The 23226-nt window shown below is 47.4% G+C and overlaps 1 protein-coding gene across 3 annotated transcripts in view; it reads right to left on the reverse strand.

Moving 5' to 3' along the window:
* Nucleotides 1-21589, reverse strand: part of LOC8028714 (transmembrane channel-like protein 7) — a 75534-nt gene extending 53945 nt beyond the window's left edge. The window contains exons 1-3 of one of the 3 annotated variants that reach the window (XM_040500920.2): nt 21391-21589; nt 14672-14943; nt 12548-12700 (exon numbers count right to left, since the gene is read on the reverse strand). In XM_040500920.2, coding sequence (XP_040356854.1) covers nt 12548-12700; nt 14672-14680 — 162 coding nt within the window. In that variant the 5' untranslated portion in view covers nt 14681-14943; nt 21391-21589. Of the gene's footprint in view, nt 1-12547; nt 12701-14671; nt 14944-19512; nt 19804-21390 lie in introns of those variants that run through there. The other 2 variants (XM_040500918.1, XM_029993864.3) reach the window with 2 other exon arrangements.
* Nucleotides 21590-23226: the final 1637 nt, after the last annotated feature.

Raw genomic sequence — 23226 nt, forward strand, 5'->3', positions numbered from 1 at the left:
TGTCGGAGTCCGCCGTCCCACCTGGGCGGACACGACGCAGAACACGGGGGCAAGGAAACTTGTTTCCTCGTGGGACTGGAGTTGTCAACAAAACACTTCAAAATAGAAAGACAAACAAAGTCTGGTGATGCGGTTTTCGTGTTTTGCTCTTTGAGCATAAAACGCGCCGACAAACACGGTGAAAGGCGCGACGATTACTTTATTTCTTGATTAAATCTTCAGCTTCTCATCGTTTGCTGTTGGCGACTTTCCGTAAACAGTGCTGACAATCGACACCAAACTTTTTCCAAACTAGAAATACCTGAATCGTTCCTTTTGTGGGCCGTTCGAGGCATTCTAGGTGAGCGCCACGGAGTTTCACGCTGATTTTGAGGATGTTTATAACTTCATATTCGAATGATCGAGGGAAAGCGCTCCTTTGTGGACAATACGGCATCCCGATTATCACAGAACGTGATGACAAGTCTCTCGTCTGCCGGAGTGGCTTGCCGCGGAACGTCGTGTCCTACTTCGTGGTAAGCGGTCTTACTTTGGTCGGTCCTCGCACATGGGTGTATCCATCCTGATGCAAGGGCGTAGACTTCGGCGTCTTGAAGCACCACCTTGCACACCAAGTTTTCACGAGCAAAACCAGCCAGAGCAAATTCGCTTTTGCAACACGACCGCCCGGCACCAGCCAGCAAGCCTCGCCCGTGACTACTACATGCAACCGAGGGACCGGAACTGCGGGGCCGGGAACGAGGAGTGGCAGTGGCCACCAAGGGCTTCTCGTTCCGGGAGGAAGGGTAGAAGGGTGGGAAGGGAGAAAACAAAAGGCATAAACGGGCGAGGAGGATAGGTTTGTCTCCGAGAGATGTTCCTCAGTGGGACTGCTTGCTGCACTTCAAGTCCAACGACAGACAAGAACTCGTCCGTCGTCAATCGTTTGTCGGCGATTGTCGGCGACACAGAACTTTGTGGTGTCGTCGGACAAAAACCGGTGTTTGTCGCTCTAGTGGGACGAGGCTATGAATGTTATATTTGGCGGCAACACTTATAAGAACACCGTGCAGAGTCCAAGTAACGTCGCTCTCACGGTCCCCCTCGCTCGGATCAAGTATTGTCAGCGCCAGGAAGCCACGAACATAGATCAGACTCTCTCAACAAACGTCGCAGCATCCTGTTCATTGCACCGTCCTTTTAACAAAAATTCATCAATGAAACGCATTTGATCGCAGTATGCGTTCAATTAACGACGGGGAAGTTTCTGGACCCCCGAGGATGGACGACTCGGCTCATCACGGATGAATTATAAAGCTTTCTCCTGGTAAAAACTGAAGTTAGTAGTTGGAATGCCTCGAATCCTACTTCGAGGCTAAGAACATCACAAGCTCCGCAAAGTAGCAAGCCGTCTTCCTGGCGTTCTGCATGAATAAACCTATGACACCGTACAAGCCCTGCTTGCACCGAAAAAGCTTTCAGATCGAGGTTGAGTTTGAGATCATCAAGCGCCTCAATGAACACCACGACCCCAAGCCAGCGAAAGTGCAGAGTTGGTTCAAATTCCATCAACGGAACAAATCAAACTACGACGGGCTCCGTTCTCGAGTACGTGGCCGCACTTCCTCCGCGATTATCAACTTTTCAAGGTTAGCATCATCAAAGGTCGCGGCGAGCTGTCGACACAAAAGACGGTTTGCCACGGTGCTGACGGCGAGTGTAGCAGTGGAGGGGGACAGGTTTTGTTCACTTCCGCATATCACGCATCAGTTCCGTTAGCCACCACGGCAACTGCAGATTGGCAAATATTTTCTTTTCTTTGCGACTACGCACCGGAATAGCGGTTTTTCGAGGCAAGGTGACACGTTTTTGGTCACTTGAGCTTGGGTAAAAAATATAAAAAATACAAACTGCCAATTCTTTCAACACTAAAATCGTTGCACCACCCCTTTGACGTGCATCACGCAGTAGTGATACATGACTGAGTGCCACTATGATGTTCATCCACATTGAAGCAAGGAGGGACGGCGATTGAACCTCGAATTCCTGGATTCTGCAGTCCAAGCTTCCTGCTTCATGTGCTCCGAGCTGTGGTGCACTAACACGCTCGGCCACCGATCCCCTCAGCAGTGCCATCGAAGGGTTATGCGCCTCGGTCCAGCCCCACGAGCTGACCGCTCGACCAATGTCAGCGACCTTAGTGTAGCTGCATCAGTGTTGGCAACCGTTCTTCGTAAAGCAGTCCTTGTTAAGGAGATGAACAGCTTCACTCTGGTTAGTCTAAAACGTTGAAACGTGCCACCTGTGAGAAGAGTGTGGGTTTCCACGGTAAGGTTTTCCTAGTGTGCCGCTGCGAAAAGCCCTCTTTGTGTCGCGACTTGGCTCAGGTTGCCTTTCCGGTTGAACCTTTTTGGTGTATGTTACTTGTACCCTAAGATTTCTTAGCTGACGCGGGAGTCTGCTAGCCTCCCATGCATTATTCACTTATTATAAAGTCGCATTCACTTAAGACCTGACTGCTTCTTCCAACACATTTCAAATCAGAGACTTGGGTTGCCAAAGGCATGGTAGCGCTTTTTTGGACGAGGACAAAAGAAAGAAAGACGAGACAGACACGAGCGCTGACTGCAACTATTTAATCAACATGGAAATGAGGCATATATACATGCTTCGATCCTATCGATCAACCAACCCCAGGCCTAGCCGCCACTTGCATGAACTGCACCTCCTTATCGAAAAGGTCGATAGATGCAACGCTGACACACCCCAGCCCTGCCCTTTTTATTTTGTCTGCTTCGATAATCTCCCTAACAGTTCTATTTTTATGTTTAGCGAGTATGGAGCATGAGTCAAACAAAGGTTTGCACCCGCAGTCATGGCAATGCATTGAAAGGTGGCCATCCCGATAGTTTTTGATGTTTAGACTATGTTCTCGGAGCCTATCGTTCAGGCATCTCCCAGTCTGACCTACATATTTCTTACCGCATGTTAAGGGAATCTGATATACCACACCCTCAACACAAACGACAAACGACAAATCAGTTTGTCGTTTGTGTTGAGGGTGTGGTATATCAGATTTCCTTAACATGCGGTAAGAAATATGTAGGTCAGACTGGGAGATGCCTGAACGATAGGCTCCGAGAAGATAGTCTAAACCTCAAAAACTATCGGGATGGCCCCCTTTCAATGCATTGCCATGACTGCGAGTGCAAACCTTTGTTTGACTCATGCTCCGTACTCGCTAAACATAAAAATAGAACTGTTAGGGAGATTATCGAAGCAGACGAAATAAAAAGGGCAGGGCTGGGGTGTGTCAGCGTTGCATCTATCGACCTTTTCGATAAGGAGGTGCAGTTCATGCAAGTGGCGGCTAGGCCTGGGGTTGTTGATCGATAGGATCGAAGCATGTATATATGCCTCATTTCCATGTTGATTAAATAGTTGCAGTCAGCGCTCGTGTCTGTCTTGTCTTTCTTTCTTTTGTCCTCATCCAAAAAAGCGCTGCCATGCCTTTGGCAACCCAAGACCAATACCAACTAGCGCAACATACAGCTTTGACAAATCAGAGACATGTGAAAGAGGGTTGTCCACTTACGCATACTAAGGTTAAATGAGTTTCGCTTGAAAGGACGGTGAAGCGAACTGGAATCTGCGACGTTCGTTGAGAAAGTCTGATCTATTTCCAAAGGTCATCCATCCACCAGGAGCGTGACAATAATCCACGACGGGTCCCCTTCACCGACGCTGCTCATTGCAGAGGTCTCCATGCGTCTCGCCTTTACCGTCAACCGACGGGTACGACTTGACGAGCATTCCTTTGACTTTTCGTTGAACTCTTTGCTTGAAATACGCTCTTCCAAGTGTCCCTTGTGGAAAAATTTGCATGCATCTTTAGCGAGCTTGCATTTATCAGGTGAACGCATACCTGCGCAAAGGATACAGGATTTCTTTGATGATCTCGCCCCCTTACTTGTGGTTGCAGTGGAACTGGGCACATTACCTTGTTTCCGCATCTGGAATTGCTGGCTGGCGGCCGACTCTGTTTTCAATGCGAGAGTGTTGGCGCAGTCTAAAGTGATGTTCCGTTCCACTAGCAAACGTTGAAGGTGGGAATCCTTGATGCCACAAATTAATCGGTCCCTCATCATCACTTCGAGCGGTAGCACAGCGGAGAATTCTCTCGCTGGGGCTTGCGGGACCTGTCGAGTCTTTTGTGGTGAACTGGCATTTGACACAAGCATGGCTGTGGTGGCCGTTGCCAGAGAGGGTGTGGTCGTTGTGGCCGTCACTGTACCGAAGTTGCAGTCGGCAGTGATTTTTTGCAGTGCGACCACATCCTCGGAGATGGAGCCCATCGTAGTTTGATTCGTACCGTTGATGGAATTTGAACCGACTGAGCACTTTCGCTGGCTTGGGGTCGTGGTGCTCATTGAGGCGCTTGATGATCTCAAGCTCGACCTCCGAAGCTTTTTGTGCGCGGGCAGGGCTCGTACGGTGTCGTAGGATTATTCATGCAGAACGCCAGGAAGACGGCTTGCATCTTTGCGGAGCTTGTGATGTTCTTAGCCTTGAAGTAGGATTCGAGGCATTCCAACTACAAACTTCAGTTTTCACCAGGAGAAAGCTTTATAATTCATCCGTGATGAGCGGAGCCGTCCATCCTCAGGGGTCCAGAAACTTCCTCGTCGTTAATTGAACGCAAACTGGGGTTAAATGCGTTTCATTGATGAATTTTGGTTAAAAGGACGGTACTATCAGAGCATTGATGCATCACTGTGATCTAAAGGTGGCTCATTCAGAGTGGGTTCGGAACTACAATAGCACGTCCTGGATGCCCAGTTCCCAGTGGTGCTGGCTAGATTGACAGCTTTCAGGCTCCTTGTCAATTCCAGTGCCACACGTAGTCGCACACCAAGCCCTCCTATAGCGTTACGGAGAAGTTTTGTGACCAGAAGCGTAATAAAGGACTATGCTACAAGTTAATATTTGCTGTGCTGTTGGCAGTGGGTACGACTTCTGTTTCAAGACTGGATTAATGATGCGTTTATGACATGCACATAGCCATATCACGCCGTGTGACTTCCCCACGGGTACAACCGGAGTAGTCCATGTAGATTTCCGCACCGGGGGCAAAATTCCTTGTTGCACGAGTTGCGTGATGGTGCACTACACCTTTGGCTCATGGGCCAAAGGAACAAGTCGACGCTTGTGGTACTTGGGTTTAAGTTTAGATTTAGTGTGAAAGTATGTGGGTCCGCCAAGTCCTTACTCGAAGACCCTTGGAAATTCTTTTGGCAGTCCTTGAGTCTGTGGGAGTGGCTCGGCTAATTGAAGGACACCTTAAATAGTAGTGCTTTGTGTTGTGTTAGGCGGTAGACAAGAGCAAGACCGTCCTTTCTCAAGCCTCGACAAAGAGTGTTTCAATTTGTCATCTTCTTGGACCCCCCCCCCCCCTCTCTCTCTCTCTCCCCTTCTGAATGCGCAATAGACCTTTCCGCAAAAGACCTTGCAAAGAAGGGAATTGTGGGGCTCTTCGGATGTATGCTCGTGCCGGCTCGAATGCTTTGTATATCGTAGTAGTAGCACGATTCTCTCTTTCTTATCATTAGGAGCTCAGAACATGCTAAAAATTGAGTGAGTGGTAAAAAAAGTGGTCATCACACCCTCTGTTTTGCTCTCCCTCTGCCACGTCTTCGCTTCTTGGGCAATTCCTCGTACCATACATCTGGACGTCGCAGTGCATAAAGTAGACGCTGGGGGCATCACATATTTCCAGAAAGGTCTGTTGCCCACGCATCACGTAGCTTATCGAATACTTCAAACCGGTTTCCTTCAAGCAGGCTTGCTCCACGTCTTTTCACGGTCAGCAATGGTGGCTCACGCTCCTTTCCCTTGAACCGCGTGGAAAAATTGACACTTCCCAGAACCACCAACTTACATTGTGGATACGTTCGGAGAGCAGTTTAGGTTTAAGTCTCTGCTGCCGTTCCAAGCCGACACTATCTCTTTAGAACAATTGTTGACCAAGCCTCACCATCTATGCAGATAAAAATTTCATTTACTTGAACTTCGACGATTTCTACCTTGGTTCAAAGATCCCAGATGATGATTGGATTCCACTACCGGAGCGTGGTGCTTGGATTTGGCCAACTACTGACGGCACGCATGTATGATGAGTCTCTTTCCACCACAGAAATGGCGTGTTTAAAATTATAGCTACTTGCATTGTGCGCAACATTTTCTAGCTATACTCAAAGATGTCTTCCCTGCGCCAGGGCTGCGGCTTGGCATTGATGAACCGTTTCATGCCTTGTGTAGGTGGTGTTTGTCCATGTGGCGAACCTCTGCCGTCTCTGGAGCCCGGAAATGTGGGGTTTTCCATTTGTCGCACACTCCGCAGCAATCGCAAGTTGTTGAGCTCAACAACTTGCGATTGCTGCGGAGTGTGCGACAAACGGAAAACCCCACATTTCCCTAGCAAAAGCGAGATCTGGTGTGGCGAGAAGGTGTCGCTAAATGGCTTCCTCACACACCCTACAAACTAACCGGTCACAAAACTTGTACGAAAATTATGTCTACTCGCAGTGCTGAGCGACACGACGCAGCACGGCAATGTAGTTGGGCACAGACTCCCCGGAAGCACTTGTCGAGTGTGAACCGGTGACCTGTTGCCAACGTCCTTAGCCCCAAATCTCCTCAAAAGCGGAGACAAAAAAAAAAAAAAAAAGAGATTGAAAGAGGGGCGTACACAGAGGGTTGACATGCGCGGCAGAAGACTCCACGCTTCATGTCGTCCACGAACTCATCAGCCAACAAGTAGAATTAAGTCCAGCTGCTCTCTAACCTGTTTTCATTCTTCTGATGCTAATGCTGGGTGCCTCCCCTGTTGTTTATGCTCATATCCACATGTTATGTACAAAAGCAGAGGTTACATCCATTCGAACTGTCTGGATTAATGAAAGGAAAAACACAGCTGCTCATCCGAACAGATACAATCAAACGTCTGCTCCGTGTCCAGGATTTTTGGGTGCAATTTTGAATCCGACACGAGTTCTTAAAACTGATTATTTTGCAGCCGTGTCAGTTGCGGGCTCAATTTCACATTTTGTCACATGCACACACAATTTCACAGGCACACAAGTGTGATGTAAAATTCCGACATGGTGCAACTTAAGTAAGAACAGAAGAGGTTTATTCATTGTTTACAATTGGTGTTTACAGCGAAAGGTGTCACACTTTAAGGCTATTTCACTCACCTGCAAACTGCTTACGAAGGGAATGACTTCATACCAATTTAAGCCTCTTGTGACTAACTGGTCAGCCACTGGTCAAAAGCTGTTGCAAGTGTGTGAAGCTGCTTTTACATGAATAAGCTGTAGTAGCTTCCAAAGTTACAGCTTTCATGTGCGTTTGAGGCGACATGCCCGTTTGCTTTACCCTAGGTCTCGAGAGAAACTATTATTACCATTTGTGAACTTCTTTTTGTACACGTAAACTGTTGCTTTTCAGTGTGAACTTGCCATTTTGCAAGGGACTGAGGAAATAGCATTCTTTGAAACCAGCACTGCATTGCAACAATATATTTAATGTGGTGAAATAAAAACTTTTCGAGTTCAAAGTATGCACTCTTGTTTTTTCTCTTCATAGTTCCACTGGGCATGCCTATCGTCATACGAGTGTTTCTGACGGTACTAAGCTAATTTCTTTACCACTTCCCCAATTTGCGGTTCGAGCGTAGAGCAGCTTTTTTTATTTTGGGTCGGGAGAGCCGCGGCACCGCTAGAAGGCAAGCACGAAGATCTGCGTCGCCGCGAGTAACGGTGATGCGATGACAACGTACAGGCGAAATAAAAATGCTGACAATACTTCAAATTCAGCTTGTGGGTCGGCGTAAGCGTTCGTGACGACGGAGCATATTTTCGTATCGAAAAAGGCAAGCGTTCATGCATGACATGGTTCACATCCGCCGCGTCGGCGACGAACCTGCGCGGCAAGAATAGCGGCGACATCGAGACCCGACGTTGGAAACCGAAGGCTCGACTTCGGAAACCAGCGGTAGGCGTTGGTAGTAACCTTGCTTCGCTCTTATCAAGCGACGAGTTGAGAACGCTAAGAGAAGTACTTGCGCCTTTTACGCACTCCTGTGCAGAAGGACGATGCGAGACGTCGCATACTGCGGGCGTCGCGTAGTTGCGTCACCAAGTGTTGAGTCCCTCGCGTCACCGCGTTCACAGCGTCTCAGCCGCGACTGCGTCGATCACGTAGGCTTCCCGTCTCAAGCGTTTCTGGCTTCAGCCGCGACTGCACCGATGATCGACCGCGTACGATTCGTGCTTCAGGCGGCGGCGGGCGCCATGTTTACCTTGCCACAGCAGCGCGAGTGACGTCATGTCACGTGACAATTCGCTAACCAATAAAACAACTGGTTTCGGTTTGGAGCGGAAGTGACGTCAGGTCACGTGACATGACAAATTGCCTTGGCGGAAGTGACGTCATGTCACGTGACAAGGGGGCGTGGCCAGGTGCTGTACGGGATATGGTTTGCTTATACGCGTCCCCGTGAGCTCTAAATTATTGAAATTCAACTGTACAGAGAGCCCCGACAGGCTTTGTTTTCAGCACGGCTCAATGTTTACCCAACACAAAGCTTGTGGACTGGATCCTTCTTCTTCGATAGAGTGTGGTGCACGGATTGAACATCAGTGTTTCATCGGCGTTCGGTGGGAACCCGCGTTCGATTAGCGTTTTGTGGAACGAACACGAACCCCAACCGAGCCCCATGCAAGCGTTCGGCTACCTCAACCGGGCGCTGTTGTCGTCCCCACAGTCTTAGTTCTCGACTCTGCCGTTTGGGCGCTGCAGCAAATTGATCCTGTCTCTAGTCACAACTCGAAGATCGAAAGCGACAGAGAAGCGACAAAACTAGCGTGCCTGGAACGCGTCTACGACTGGTGTGTTCGGCGTCCTACTCCGCCCACGTACCGCAAGCAGTCCCGAAGTGGCAACTAATCGCGCCACGAAAGACGGAATGTCACACTGTCGGACGTGACAATCCCAACAACTAAACCTAAATCTTTAAAAAAAAAAAAAAAGCAAGCACGAGAGAATGCAAATGTAGATATTGTAGCGGCGTCCCAACATTTGGCAGCCATAACTTCAACGGACCGTCCAGCTGGAGAGCGATCCACAGCAGAACAGGTGTCCGACTCATCCACGACCACTGCTGCGATGCCGCCAGGACCGCAGCTGGCGCACAACTTTTATGACGTCATCGGGCAGAAATCAAGAGACCACTTTTTAACCCTTTTGCAGTTTCTTTTTTTTTTTTTCTCTATGGTCAGGTTTTGTTCCCAAAGGGATCGCACAGAAAACGGTTAATGCACTTTTTCTTTTTTTTTCTTTTAATGATCTGGCGAGAGCGCACGCAGTGCACTTACAAGTTGTCGAAGTATTGAAGAATTGAATGGAAATATTGAGGGGGAAAAGTTGTTGCCTTTCTTCTATTTGGTTTTATTTTGTCACACTCGCTTCTCTGAAATTTGGTGGTCTCGAACTCTGAATCTAAGGTACTTTGTAGAGCCTCTCCGTTGGGGGACGAGCTCTCATCCTCTAAATTCGATTGCCGCTCACACTAGAGCATTCCGACACCCATCACCTCGCACATGTCATGTGCATGAAGTGTCAAATTTCAAACCTACGAATGATCTAAGCAAGGGGAAACACAATGTGGACGTAACGTTTAGAGCAGGGGTCTCCAAACTCCTTGACTAAGGGGCCGGATTAGGGATCTGTTACAGTCTCCAGGGTCGGAAAAAGAGTAAATATAAAAGAGGAAAAACTAAATAAACAATTCTAGATAACCGTTTCAACACCAAAAAAATTAAGGGTGTGCGAATAATCGAAACTTCGAATACTTTGTAAATAATGCTTGCTATTCGCTTTGCACTTTTGCTGTTCAAAGTATTGGAGTTGTATGAATACTTCGAAAACTATAAATAACGCGGAACTTGCTGATTAGTCTCAACTCGCGGTCAAGTTCTGTTTTGTTTTTGGACTGCGCAGCATGGTCTCGAGCTTGACCAACCCAAAAAGTCAACCTAAGTGCCTTTTTTTTTTGTATAAAGCACTCGAAAGGTATTTCCACGTGGTAGCACGATCTGTCCTTTGCTTGCCATGATGTCTGGATTGAGGAGTTGGCGAAGTGGTCGTGGCGCAAACGCTGCGATAGATTTGACAAAGGACTATGATTTGCAACGGCGCGTGCATAGTCGCAACCACAAACGCGACGGACCACACTCACTTCAATCCTTCCTACAGTCACTATACAGTAGCCAAGGTGCTATGGATTCGGATATGGATTTACAACTGACCTCGGCTATCAGCAATATCTGGCTCGAGTTATTATTCGCTTGATTTTCCGATTCATCAGTTTGCCAGTATTCCTTTTGTTATTTATTTCCACCCATTTTCACTGCTAAAAAACAACTTGCTCCTTCCGCCAAAAAAAAAAAAAAATTCAATTCTTAATTTATTGCTTCTTTGTGGCACCCTCTGTCGACAGAACTACTACACATGGAAAGAGATGACGCAAAGTCAGTGCGGCTGCGTGTGGCTCGATCGCACAATCTCCAACTCTGCTACGGCCTGCCGACCCAGCGAACCCCCAACCCCGCCTCCGCTTGTGTACTTGGGATTACGGTCATGTGGTTGCATTCACCCGCGTAATAAGAGATTGTGCAACGCGATATTAGACTTTGCATTGTAGCTTGCCAACCAGCCTCTGCATGTGTACTTTCGTTTACGTTCTGTAACTTCACTCCTTGAATGGTGTTTTACTGAATTATCTTTTATTTCATCTGTTTTTTATCAGTCACATGTGACATTTTTCTCATTGCAATAAAAACAACCTTTTCATTAATGTTTGTTGAAAAAAAATTCCAGTTGTGTTTTGTTTGAGTATTCTTGCTTAACTCACATCAAACGAAAAATATTTTTCTTATTCGAAACTACTATTTGTATTCAAAGATATACAATGACATTCGATTCATAATCTTTATTATTCGATTAGATTCGCTTGGAAAGATTTTGATAGTCACACCACCTCTAGAAAAAAATATTGTTAAAGTATTAAAGAGATGCTTCAACGAATTTGAAATATACCTGTCGTGTTCAGAAATAGGCTGATGAACCACAATATTCGTGCATGACAATTGCAAGTTTGTATTTTGAGCCTAATGGCTGTATATATCACTAAACGGCCCACTCTGGCAAACGCTAGGAGAGCAGCAGTGATTTCCCTACACACTCCCTAGCGGGGGTGCACACCTCCCCTAGGGAAATACCCCAGAGGGGGTGTGCACACCCCCTTATTTTCCTGAAGGCACCTCCTTAATTCGCAACGACTCCTCTATTCTCAATGCCCCACCCCAACCCCCCCCCCCCCCCCTTCCCCATAAAAATTTCGACACTCCCCCTAATTTCAATTCCTGGGGAAACCCCTGGAGAGCAGCTAGAGGAAAGCATGTGACATCCGTCGCAATCGTGACATAGGTTGTCTCGGGATGAGGAAAGCTGCAGCAAGGCTAACGTCGAGAGGATATCCAAGCCGTTCCAGCCACCGAAGCGGCCGAAGCATACCAGCGATCGGGCCACCGCAACAAACCCCAAAGCTGCTTTCGTACGAATTTTAAGAGACGGGAAAATCTTCTATAATCTTGTAGAGCAGGGTGGCCAAGCTGTAGCATGCAAGCCACGTGCAGCTCTTCGCGTGTCAAAATGTGGCCCGTGGCTCCCTCGCCTGTCCCCCCCCTCCCACTTTCCCGCCTCCCTCTCGGTCACACGAGCACTTCCACAAAAAGAGAAATGGGACGAGTTTTAAATCGTAAGACAGGTTGCGGCTTGGTAGCCTTGTGCTACTGCTACCTTATGTACAGTTGGACTGCTTTTGACTTGGATAGATTGAAAGTAGTTCAAGTTTCGTTTATTGCCAGGGACAAAAGTCTGCGCCGCCCCCCCCCCCCCCCCCCCCCCCCCCCCCCCCGCGCGGCTCTTGGAAGTTTTGCGGTTTTGTATGTCTTTGGCCGGGTAATCCTGACCACCCCTGTTGTAGAGGGACAATAGCGACGTCTGGGACACACAAGAGTCTCGAGTAGAGGGGAGTTCCTCCTTCCCCTCTTCTCTCGTGGTGGCCAAATGCAAAACAGTTATCGTCACTACCTGTCAAGGTTCCAGACGGGCATTACAAACGAGGAGTTAGCGACATCCACCAGGTGCTCTTTGCCGATTGCTTAATTCCTTTTAACATTCCTTTTCGCGCCTTCTTTGACAGATAGGTGTGTCTGGTGTGATATTGCTCACTTGAACACGAATAGACCAAGAAATAAGCGCCAAAATTCATTGTAGTATTTCTTTAAAGACCCACCCTACAGTGGATGAATACGTACACTCCAATACTTAAATTTTAAATTAAATATTTAGCCAATTGTGAATTGTGACCAAGAATTGTCACCAGGCATAAATCATAGTGCATGGAAAATTCGGCACATTTGGCCAAACGTGAGCCACCCACCACGGAGTCCACCTCGTCGCCTTCCCCTTGGGGTACCCGCATGCTCAGCGCCCGGCTCAGGCAGACGGAGCCCGGGCGGCGCCTGTGGGTGGCAGACGACAGCTGGCGCCTCACCACCAGGGTCTCGGGGTCCTCTGCCGACCCTGGGGAGATCTGCACACACCAAAGGGAGACACGAGTTGACCGTCGTGTCGGAGAATCAACGCGCAAAACCGGAGACACGCCGACTTGCGACAGGATGTTTTGCTGAACGCACAGAGAAGTGCGTCTGTGCAAAGAGTTTACCGTATTTACACAGATAATGAACACACTTTTTTCCCCGAAAAATTGACATATATTTGGGGGGGGGGGACTACAGTAAAACCTCGTTATAACAAAGTTGAAGGAGTGGTCGTAATTATTTCGTTATAACCATTAGTTTGTTATAGCCAATGTCCATTTCTTCCCACTATTAGCAAGCAAGGGGAATTATGATTGCTTTGTTATATCCATTAGTTTGTTATATCCCGTTTTGTTATAACGAGGTTTTACTGTATATCCCACTTGGAAACCTTTAGTCACAAAGTAGTGGAAACTATACATGCACATGGTGACCCCAAAACATCTGAATAGCCTCAGCCGCACAATGGCTACATGGATACAGCAACTACATCCTTAGTCACAAAGCAGTGACTTTGTACAGCAGTGAGTACATCAATGCAGGACCTGCACCTCATTTCAACACCCACAGTCATGCACAAGTGACATTACCCAATGGTGACCACACAACTTTGACACTGTTGCGTATTCATGCCGGACCGACTGCATCCCATTTAGACATCCTAAGCCACAGAGTAATCACTTTGCGCAGCAGTAAATACATGCACACAATGACCATAACCCATCTGGACACCCTCAGTCACACAGCAGTGACTTGTCAAAGCAGTGACCACATCCATGTAGTGGCTATATGCATACAAGTAGTCCCTGCCCCTTATCTGGACATACTCAGCCAGGAAGTAGTGACCATTGCAGAGTAGCCACCATACACATAGACACATATTCAAAAATACGCAAATAAACCAACCGTACAGATTCAATAAAACAAAGGTTTCAAAGCTGCCGAAAGACAAAATTTTTGGAAAAACCGGGATTCAAATACCGGGTCTCCCAATTTCTGGTCACTGGACCGGGGTCCGAATCTAGTCACACTGGATCCTGGAAAAGAAGTGCCATTACCTTCCCTGCCTGCTAGCCGGACGCAAACAGATAGTAACATACAGATGATCAAACCTCGCACGGTGATTGGCTGATCTGTCTCGGTTGCCATGGCAGTTGCCATTTCGGTCCACTCAAATCATCGAAGCTACGAAAGAGTCGTTCCGAACCGGTCGTGCCAAGACCACTATGGAACATCGTCATACTGAAAGCGTTCCTCGCCAATGTAAGTGTCGTTGGTGCTGTGCATGCAATCCACTTAAAAACCCTGCTTATCTCCACAGGTCTCATACAATGGTATTGTTGTTCTTGCATAATTAAAGACACCGAGCACCAACGCCGCGTGCAGCAACGGTACAAAGATGCACGCTTGTTTCGCCGTTGTGTGGACAACAAAATCTCGGTATTCAACTAAGGTGGTCAGCTGGGCGAAATGATGCTGATTAAACATGGTTAAAGATGCGCACAAAAAGGCAGCGACAGAGAAGAGAAACACGTAGACCTGCTCATGCCTGTCGTCTACGTGTTTCCCTTCTCTGCCCCAGTCTTTTTGTGCAAATCCGTATTCAAGAAACGTCGTTATAAATCTACCCGCCACCAGCGAATTTAGATCGGCTTACCAAGAATACAGAGGTCAAGGAGAAAATGCTTATTCCATAAACCAAAATGGCGACCATACGGTGAGCTTGGCACTATTTCCCCAGGATCCAGTGACATTATCCGAATCCTGGCACCACCAAAGGTTTTGTCTTTCGGCAGCTTGGTAGCCTTTGTTTCATTCGATCTGTACGGTTCATTCAACGGCATATTTTAAAATCTTTTCTCTTTGGGGATTGCGCAAGATGATGGAAGTGCCCAGTACTACAAACATTGTGACTTTGCCTCCCGACCATGCGGACAACGTTCCATAGCCCTCTTCCTCCTCACCCTGGTCATCTTCGGGAGCGTGGTGGCCCGAGCAACCCTGTTGTAGGGATCGGCCCTGTCAAAGGGATTGGCCCCGATGGAGCCCCCCTGGGCCCTGCGCGAGGGCAGGAGGGTGCAGATGGCCCTGGCCCAATCACGGTGCCCGCTCCACTGCGAGAGGGTCTCGCAGAGTTCGCCGACACCTCCGCCCCCGCCGCCACCGCTGCCCTCGCCCCGGCGGCCCAAGGTGCAGTCCCAGAGCAGACGGATCTGCTCTTGACGCTCCTCCGACACTGTGGAGAAAGAAAGAAGAAAACAAAGAAATAATTATTTCAGAGACGCCGTACCGTGGGTTTGATTTTGGTCGCTGCAAGAGCAAGATCTAATTTGCCTTTCGCAGAGCGAACGAAGGTAGCGTTTGAAGACGGTTCCTTTGCTAACGCAAGCGAAGAATGGAGTTCGTCTGCTACGAAGCGCCATTTGCAGACGGAAATAAAGCAACAGAATGCCGTACATTGTCTGCGAAACAGATTAAAAAAAAAGAGAAAAGATTACTGCCAGCTACAAATGGAGCGCCACGACAAACTGAGATCAGAGGCAGGCTGAAATTGTGATTGTCTCCTATTTCATGTTAGAAGTCATTGACAACTTGTGCCAGTTTGCAGATCTCAAGTTGTACTGTTGCCGTACACAAGCTGACGTCTGTTGGTGGACAAAGTAGTACTAAGGGCAAGTATATCACAGGCTGTGAGACCTCTCTCGCTATTTGTCTGTTGGTAAGACATTCTCACCAAAATATTGCCCAATTATGAACATGCAAACGAATCAAATGTGTCTCCCGAGCTGATCATGCACAAGCTATGGCACCACGTCCAATCAGCAGTTCATAACGCTCTTGCTCTCACACTGACTGAAATCAAACCCCCATAAATGTGCTTGCTTCTACAAATTCCTTCGTTCTTTCTAACTGGTTGTTTAAATATCTAAATAGTTGGACTGCATTGTATAGAAACTATTGCCTTTACTATTATGAATATGAATAGTGGTCCAGAGATTTTTATAAATTTAAAAACAAAACCTTGGCCAGCAATTAATACCTAGATGCAAAAACAAAGTGTGAAGTAGAACACTTAGCGAAAAAATAATACACCTGTACATGACAAGCTAGAATTCACCTTCAAAGAGCATTTGACATTCTGTCCACCGATGGATCAAACACTCATCACACATGACACCTGTCATTCATAAAGGCATCAAGTTTTTATAGAACCAGTCACAAAAAGTAAAATGTGATCAGGCTTTCATAGAAGTAGTTATAAAGGAAAGTCTGTCAGGCTACCATGTATGAGGTCACAAAAGCAAACAAGCATAAATATAGCACAACTATAGGGTGTATTCACTGGCGGTCATAGCTGAGCTCGCTGCTACTTTCTTACCACCGGGGAAGAGAGAGAGGGGAAAGATGCTTTTGTACAAATTTTGAGTGGCAAGTTAATCTTCTATAATCTTCTAGAGGGACAATAGCGACATCTGGGGAAGCCTGGGACATACAAAGGGAAATCTCGGTGATAAGAGCATTTCTCCTACCCCTCTTCTGTTGCGACTGCCCGAGAGCTGATGGGAAACTCTCCCCGGCCATGCGCTGTCAGCAGTTACCTCAAATATGGCATCCAGTGAATGCCCCCTATACTCCGTGTCACTATACCTGTTTTGGCCTCAAGAACAGTAGCAAAAAATGTCTGGCTCCTCGCGGAGCATTACTAATTTCCCCCTTTATGTCGATAATTAAGATATACCTATGCAGGTGAATTTTAGATTAGATATATGTTATCTTATCAAGACGTATGCATTCAAAACACTAAAAGCATTGCTTTTCCCTCCAATAACCAAATCTTGTGAACTACTTTACGCTGCGTATGAACATGCTCAAAAATTGCTTTTGTCTTGAGGTGAAAGCGGGTATAGTTGCGTGTAGTACAGGCGGAGGCAACGTCAGGCCAGGGGGGAAAGGGCAAGTATTAGGAAGACTGGGGAAGAAGAGAGAAATCTTGTCTCTCCCTAATTTTCCTAGTGCTCTCCCTTTCTCCCCTCGCCCTCCACTGCCCTCCTCTCCCGTCCCGCCTTCATAATGCTTGCCCTTCCTCTCTTCACCTGGCATTCTCTTCGCATGCACTCCATACAACTACCTAGTGACACGGAGCATACAGTGAAGCAGTAAGATTCAGGTGATGCAAATTAAACATTCTTTGACAGGTTGCTCTGAATATTACGTGAATCGGAATGCCTCGTAGCTTACAAGCATCAATAAGCTGTTTTACTAGGTAGTTCCATCCAAACTAGGTCAGAAGAGCAGCAAGAAAAATTTCATCAAACGCTATTGAACTAGGTGAAACGAGACATGATTACTAGCACTACCCATCAGGACTCAATCTGAGGTAATTATTGATAGTTCAACCAAGCTACCCTCCATGGCCACTCGCACAATCATAACAGTATTCCTTTCTTTCAAGTATAACGACAAAGTGATGTCAATCTTACATGTCAACTCCTCCTCAAGTTTGTAATGCGATAGAAGTACCCTGCAGGTCTCCATATGTCTAATCAACTCAAACGGGTACAGCTTTCTAGGTGAGAAAAACCAAGATGTCCACAACTCTTCATGTCTAATACAAATTGATGACAATGTTGTCGATGAGCATCAGGTATGCCGACCTGCCTCCACACATCTCTTCGTCGCTACATCGCTGTCACGTGAGAATGCTCATCTCTTCTGCAACTTTAACCAATCAAAAAGCTACGACAGTTCACTGAGTCACGCAAGCAGACTCTCTTTAAGTGTGAGGATGCCACAAACTGCATCATTCTTTTTCTCTCTGCTCCTGCTGCAGCAACACTAAATTTTCCACACCTTTTTCACGTCCTGCTTAAGCCTTTGCACTGCCCCTTAGATGTTTCCAGAAATAACCAGTTCTCGGAGGCCTTCACAGTAACTTTCTGATTATCATCCGTTCATGAACACAATGAAAAACAGACGAAATGAATAAAGATGCAACCCCTCAAATGTCATTCTTCTAGATGCAGTTGCTTCCCACCAGAAGGCTCCAAAGATCGAGATCAACGACGATTCCAGCGTCTTTGTCCCTCCGCAGTTCGCCTCAAACGCACGAGATACACAAAACCCACGAGCTCTTCTCCGACGTTGACAGCTTCGTTTTCTGCACATGTGCCCTGACATTTAGCCGACGCTTGCTGTTGGAGCGTCGACTCAATAAAAGTGACTGAAACGGACACAAGTTGCCGCCACTGACGCAAGTGCCAGTGACCAGCAACTCGTTACAAGCTGGCATATGCCGGTGCTGGGGAAGCATACCAGTGGCCCAAATAGTTCCACCTGCTGCCAAAAGGGGTACCAACAAGCTAGAAAATGCAAAGCCATTTATACTGGGAGAGCTTGGCAGTCTTTCGAAGATATTTAAAGTCAATGATCTTGGCCATGTCTCAATGAGGCAACATGCCCTATTCTTACTCTGTTATTTCAAGGTTGGCTGGCGAAAACACAATAAGCCAATGCGCAGAGCCACGAGCTCCGCCCATCGACCCAACTCTCCCAGTTCAAAAAGTCTGGAGAAATGTATCCGCACGTTCAAGTTCAGTTTGTACCTAGATGTATGCAACTTGAACAAGAACAGGGTCCAATACCCGTGCCACACAAGCAACTCGAATGCCATTTACAACGAATGACATTTGTGTGATCGGCGAATCAGCTCACAATCTGTCACGCATAGAATGCGCCACGCCCGGAGTGTCGCGCGCTGATTGGCCGTCCGCTCAAATGTCATTCATTTTAATGGCATTCGAGTTGCCCGTGTGGCACAAGTATTAGTGCCCCTTGAATGTGATTACCTGAACGAGCAAAGCGAGCTGACAAGGATGTGGTGAACACGGCTCGTTCGAAAGGTTTGTGGGAAGACACGAACGTTCGACCAAATGCATGGGGCTTGGAGCCAAACGTGGATGCCAATTCATTCCGATCCGACAGATGCGGGTGACATGACAAACGGCCATGGATCATTTTGGAAGTTTCAAAAGGGTCGGGACTCGGGAAACGACCAAGAAAGGCTGCGGGCGGCGGAGGCCAAAGGACGCGTTCCAGCACCTGTGTCGCGCCACTCGACAAAGCAAAAGAATGCAAGAAAGAAAGCAAAATATATACAATAAAAAGAGAAAGACTTGTTTGTGTTGTCTGCCTGAAAGAAATTAATAAGTGTGACAACAAGGGCTTCGTTTGGGTGCCGCCGTCTGCCACTGAAAATTACCAGTTGAATAGTAATAATGTCATAACAATAATTGATGCGCGGATAAGAACAAGCTTGAGATAATAGAATGACATACGCCAAAACCATAGAATAATGATAATTCAGCGCATGCCACGTCCATTGTGGTCTTATTCCTAACGGTTACCGATTCATTATGTAAACTATACACCCGAGGAAAACTCTGAGACAAGGTTGTCAAAGTTAAACTCACAAGCTACCTACGCGCATTGTTTGAGAAAGGTGTCCCAGAGTACAGCACTTAAAAAGCCCCGGCTACAGAACTCATGGCAGGCACTTTTATATAAGTCCTCCAACTTTGAGAGTGCGCTGAATGCGAGTTTTAAGTACTTTTTCAATAAAAGAAAACGCTCGTGACTTGTGTCATTCAACAGGTGATCTTGAAAACGCCCTTCGACGACGTCTCAACGGGACAATGACCCCGCTTAAACACACTGAGTTGTGCGGAGATAACGAGGTTGTCACTCAGTACAATTAATTTATTACTAAGTCAGGTTGCGAAGTGACTCAATTATTTAAGTGGCTCACTTGAAAGGCATATTTCGGGGAGGCCGTCACCGACGTCTGGGTGCTCATCTTGGGACATTCGGAAACTCCGAGAAACTTTCCGTCTTTTCCTTTCGAAAATTACATTCCAAATTACAACCCCAAAGACTCGCTGATGTTTTCCTACTTCTTAGGACGGATGTCCGTCGTTTACATAATGTCGAAGGGGCACAACTTCTTGAGAAAAGTGCGAACACAAAACTTTCAAAACAAAAAACACATTCACCCAACAAAATTGGCAAACAATTTTTTTTTTTTCTTTAACTTTTCATTAGTTAGTTGCCACCTGCAGGTCTTCTGATGAATCAATGTTACATAAAAACTGGAATCGTTCGTAAGCGCGGTGGCTTTCAGTAACTTTTACAAAATTAAAAACGTTTTTAAAATATATTTGCATCAAAAATTAAGCTACAATGTTGTGTATCACTATACTGTGTTGAATTTAAAGCACCATAATTTTGAAACCGAAACTCCCCACTTCAAGAAACGGGGCGCGAAAATGGTGCGCGTGTGCTGCTGTCTGCGGAGCGCAAGTTCGTTTGCTTCTTTTGCAGGGGTTGTGGTGACGTCACAACGCCAAAATCTGATTGACCCTGATTGCAGAATAGTGGGTAGACCTCAATGCCTTGAGGTCTACCCACTATCCTTCAGATCAGAACCAATCAGAGCTCGGCGTCATGACGTCACCACAAAACCTGCAAAAGAAGCAGACGAACTTGCTCTTCGCATTCGCTCCTAATTCAGTCTTTTGCTAAGGCTCACTTATTATAGACCTTTCCCAAAATGGGGCTCCTGGCCGGTTCCATTTTCAGTAATCGGCTCCGGCGCGGGCTTTCTATCTTTGACAGCGCTTCATCGTGCCGCGCACCTAGCGCGCGCGCCACACAGCCATAGCACGGCGGAAGTCATGGAGCGCGAGCTGGAGGCCGGGTGTACAAAAGACACGCCCTGCCGTTCTCATTCTTTCAAAAGCTATGACAGAATGAGAACGTCGGGGAGGTCCTTCATTTGGCCCGCCCCCAGGGCGAGGTTCGTACCTTCGATAACGCTTTGGTGGTTCGTGGGCCTCGAGCGTGCACAAGCAGCCAAAGCACGACGGAGGGCGGCGAGAGAAAAAGAGGCCCAGCCGTTCTCATCCTTCCAAACGAGGAAACCTCAGCCCATTCACAAAAGCAATCACTTGTTACTGATCTTCGCGTCTGATTAATATATATATATATATATGTGTGTGTGTGTGTGTGTGTGTGTGTGTGTGTGTTTGTGTGTGTGTGTGTGTGTGTGTGTGTGTGTGTGTGTGTGTGTGTGTGTGTGTGTGTGTGTGTGTGTGTGTGTGTGTGTGTGTGTGTGTTTTGTTCGGCGTGTTTTTGTCTCTTTTCGTCATCTGTTTGTCTGCGTTTCTTTTTTTGTGAAGTTATTTTGTGAATATTTTCAAAACAGACGCGTGTCCAAAACCGTGGAACGCTACAGAAAAGAGGTAAACAAAACATAATCAACTTGCAAAAATTAAAAAAAAAGGTTAACCAAGCAAAAAGGTAACTGACATGTATGACGAACTGTATTTTTACAAAAATTAATTATTACAAATTCAAAAAATGCTGATTTAGAAATACTCTTCTCATCATAAAAAAACAACTAATTTATTTCTTATTTTTTTTTTTTTTTTTTTTATTTTTTTTTAGATTTAGGGACGTTTAGGTACGAAAACACAAGCCCGGGAATGAAGACACATTCAAGAGATCATCATCATAGTCTTCAAGAGACATAGAGGAGGCACGTGTCCGGATGGCAAGGTACCACTGACCATGCTACCAGGACAGTCCACAAACGCAAACTAAAATACAAAATAAGAAACATTCTCACCGCGCTATCAGTGTTGATCGGCCCTCGGGGTTCTTCAGATACCTGCACCCTGGTCAGTCCAGGAGTCCCCCTGCAGGAGTCTCAGCAGTCCATACCTTTCCGTCCGTTCACATACGCGGGGAGCTCGAAGAGAACCGACACCTCTCTGTGATGCACCCAGGGAGACGCGCTAGAAACGGCATCTGACGTCACAGGCTTCAGCGAGCTGTCGGAGATCCCCGAACGTACTTTTATCGTCGTATTTTCGTCGTGCGCGCACCCTCCTTTGGCTCCTGGCCCGGAAATCCACCGCGGTGTATAGCCCCGGAGTTCTAGCGTCTCTGCGACCAGCAGCTGTCGTTTTGCCTCGCAACGGACTGCGGGCGATGCTATGGCCCGCCGAAGCCAATCCCGTGACGTACGAGCGTCACGTGACCTGCGGGAACAACACCAAAGATTCGCAGGGCGCGTGGTCACGTGATATAGACCACAGCGCTGGATTGGGTCATAGCGTCCGTCGCGGTCCATCTTAAGGGTACACGGAGTAAATCAGACATCAGCCGACTGAGTGGAATATGTGTCACGACCGGAGGAGAAGTAAATAATTAACAAAACGAGCGCAAAGCTTTTGGAGAAGTGCAGCTGCGTGTAGTAAAAAAAGAAAAGGAAAGCTTCGCGGGGTATAAAAGGCGTGAGCGCGGGTAGAAGTTGCGCGTTTCGTTGGAAATACTGGACAGGAGCAATAAACGCCAGAGGCGTAGTGCGTCCCGGCTATAAACGTCATTCGCCAACGAAGGGTTTAGGGCACCTACTTTAATTACGGTCTAGGGTTAGTTGATCTGACAGGGGCTCATTTAACGCAATCCTCTTTCGAAATAAGAACAAAACGAGCGTGTTGGTAACGGTAATTAGACATGAGGAAGATACATAGAAAGGGGGGACGGACAACGAAGTCTTCGTTGTCCGTCCCCCCCTTTCTATGTATCTTCCTCATGTCTAATTACTCTTTCGAAAATTTGTTTACGTATGCGGTGGAACGCTTCGGGAGGTCGGAACACGTGCGCGAAAAACCGACCGAAAATAGCGGGGGTATTCGGATTGTGCCAAAATCGTTCCAAAACGTTTCGAAAAAAAAAAAAAAAAAAATGTATGCCACAAATATGGGTCTGGAAAGATCATATTTCCGATTCCTGTAGTACATTGATTACCCCCCCCCCCCCCCCTCCCCCCCGGGATAACTTCACAGCCTGCCCCCTGCACCCCCCCTCCCCCCCCCCCCCCCCCCCCCCCCCCCGGGATAACATAACAGCTTGCCCCCTGCCCCCCCCCCCCCCCCCCCCCGGGAAAATGGAAAGTCTACGCCGCAGGCTGTGGCAAACAATCCAAGCTCCACGAAAGCCTGCACACGATCAGGAGCGGGGCCGATATGAGGCCCCTTGATACCGCGTGGAGCATGTGCTCTACCCATAGTGAAGCACAGTGAGGAAAACAAGTGCCCCTAGCGAGCATGTCACTGCAAATAGTGAACGCTGGAGAGGAGGCGACCCCCCCCTCCAGAGTCCGCTCTGCCTGAAGTGGAGGGGTGGGAGGAGTTTCCCCCAAACCCTTAGCGCCCTTAGCCTGCCACCGACTTAATGTTAAGGGGGGGGGGGGGGGGGGGGGGGGCGGTTGTCAGAAATGTTTTAGTGGTGGTAGATGAATTTCCTCTCCTTCCCTCGAGTCCACCTCTTTAGCAATCATGGTACCAGAGATTCTAATATGAAAACAGATGTTCGCATTCCATGGCTTGACAAGCGACCGTGACAGGCCTTTACGGCAGAGGTTCGTGCCTGCGCTCGTGGCGTGCACCAGCGTTCT

Source organism: Ixodes scapularis, unplaced genomic scaffold (assembly GCF_016920785.2).
Source record: "Ixodes scapularis isolate PalLabHiFi unplaced genomic scaffold, ASM1692078v2 PGA_scaffold6__148_contigs__length_123643588, whole genome shotgun sequence".
NCBI classification, from domain to species: domain Eukaryota; kingdom Metazoa; phylum Arthropoda; class Arachnida; order Ixodida; family Ixodidae; genus Ixodes; species Ixodes scapularis.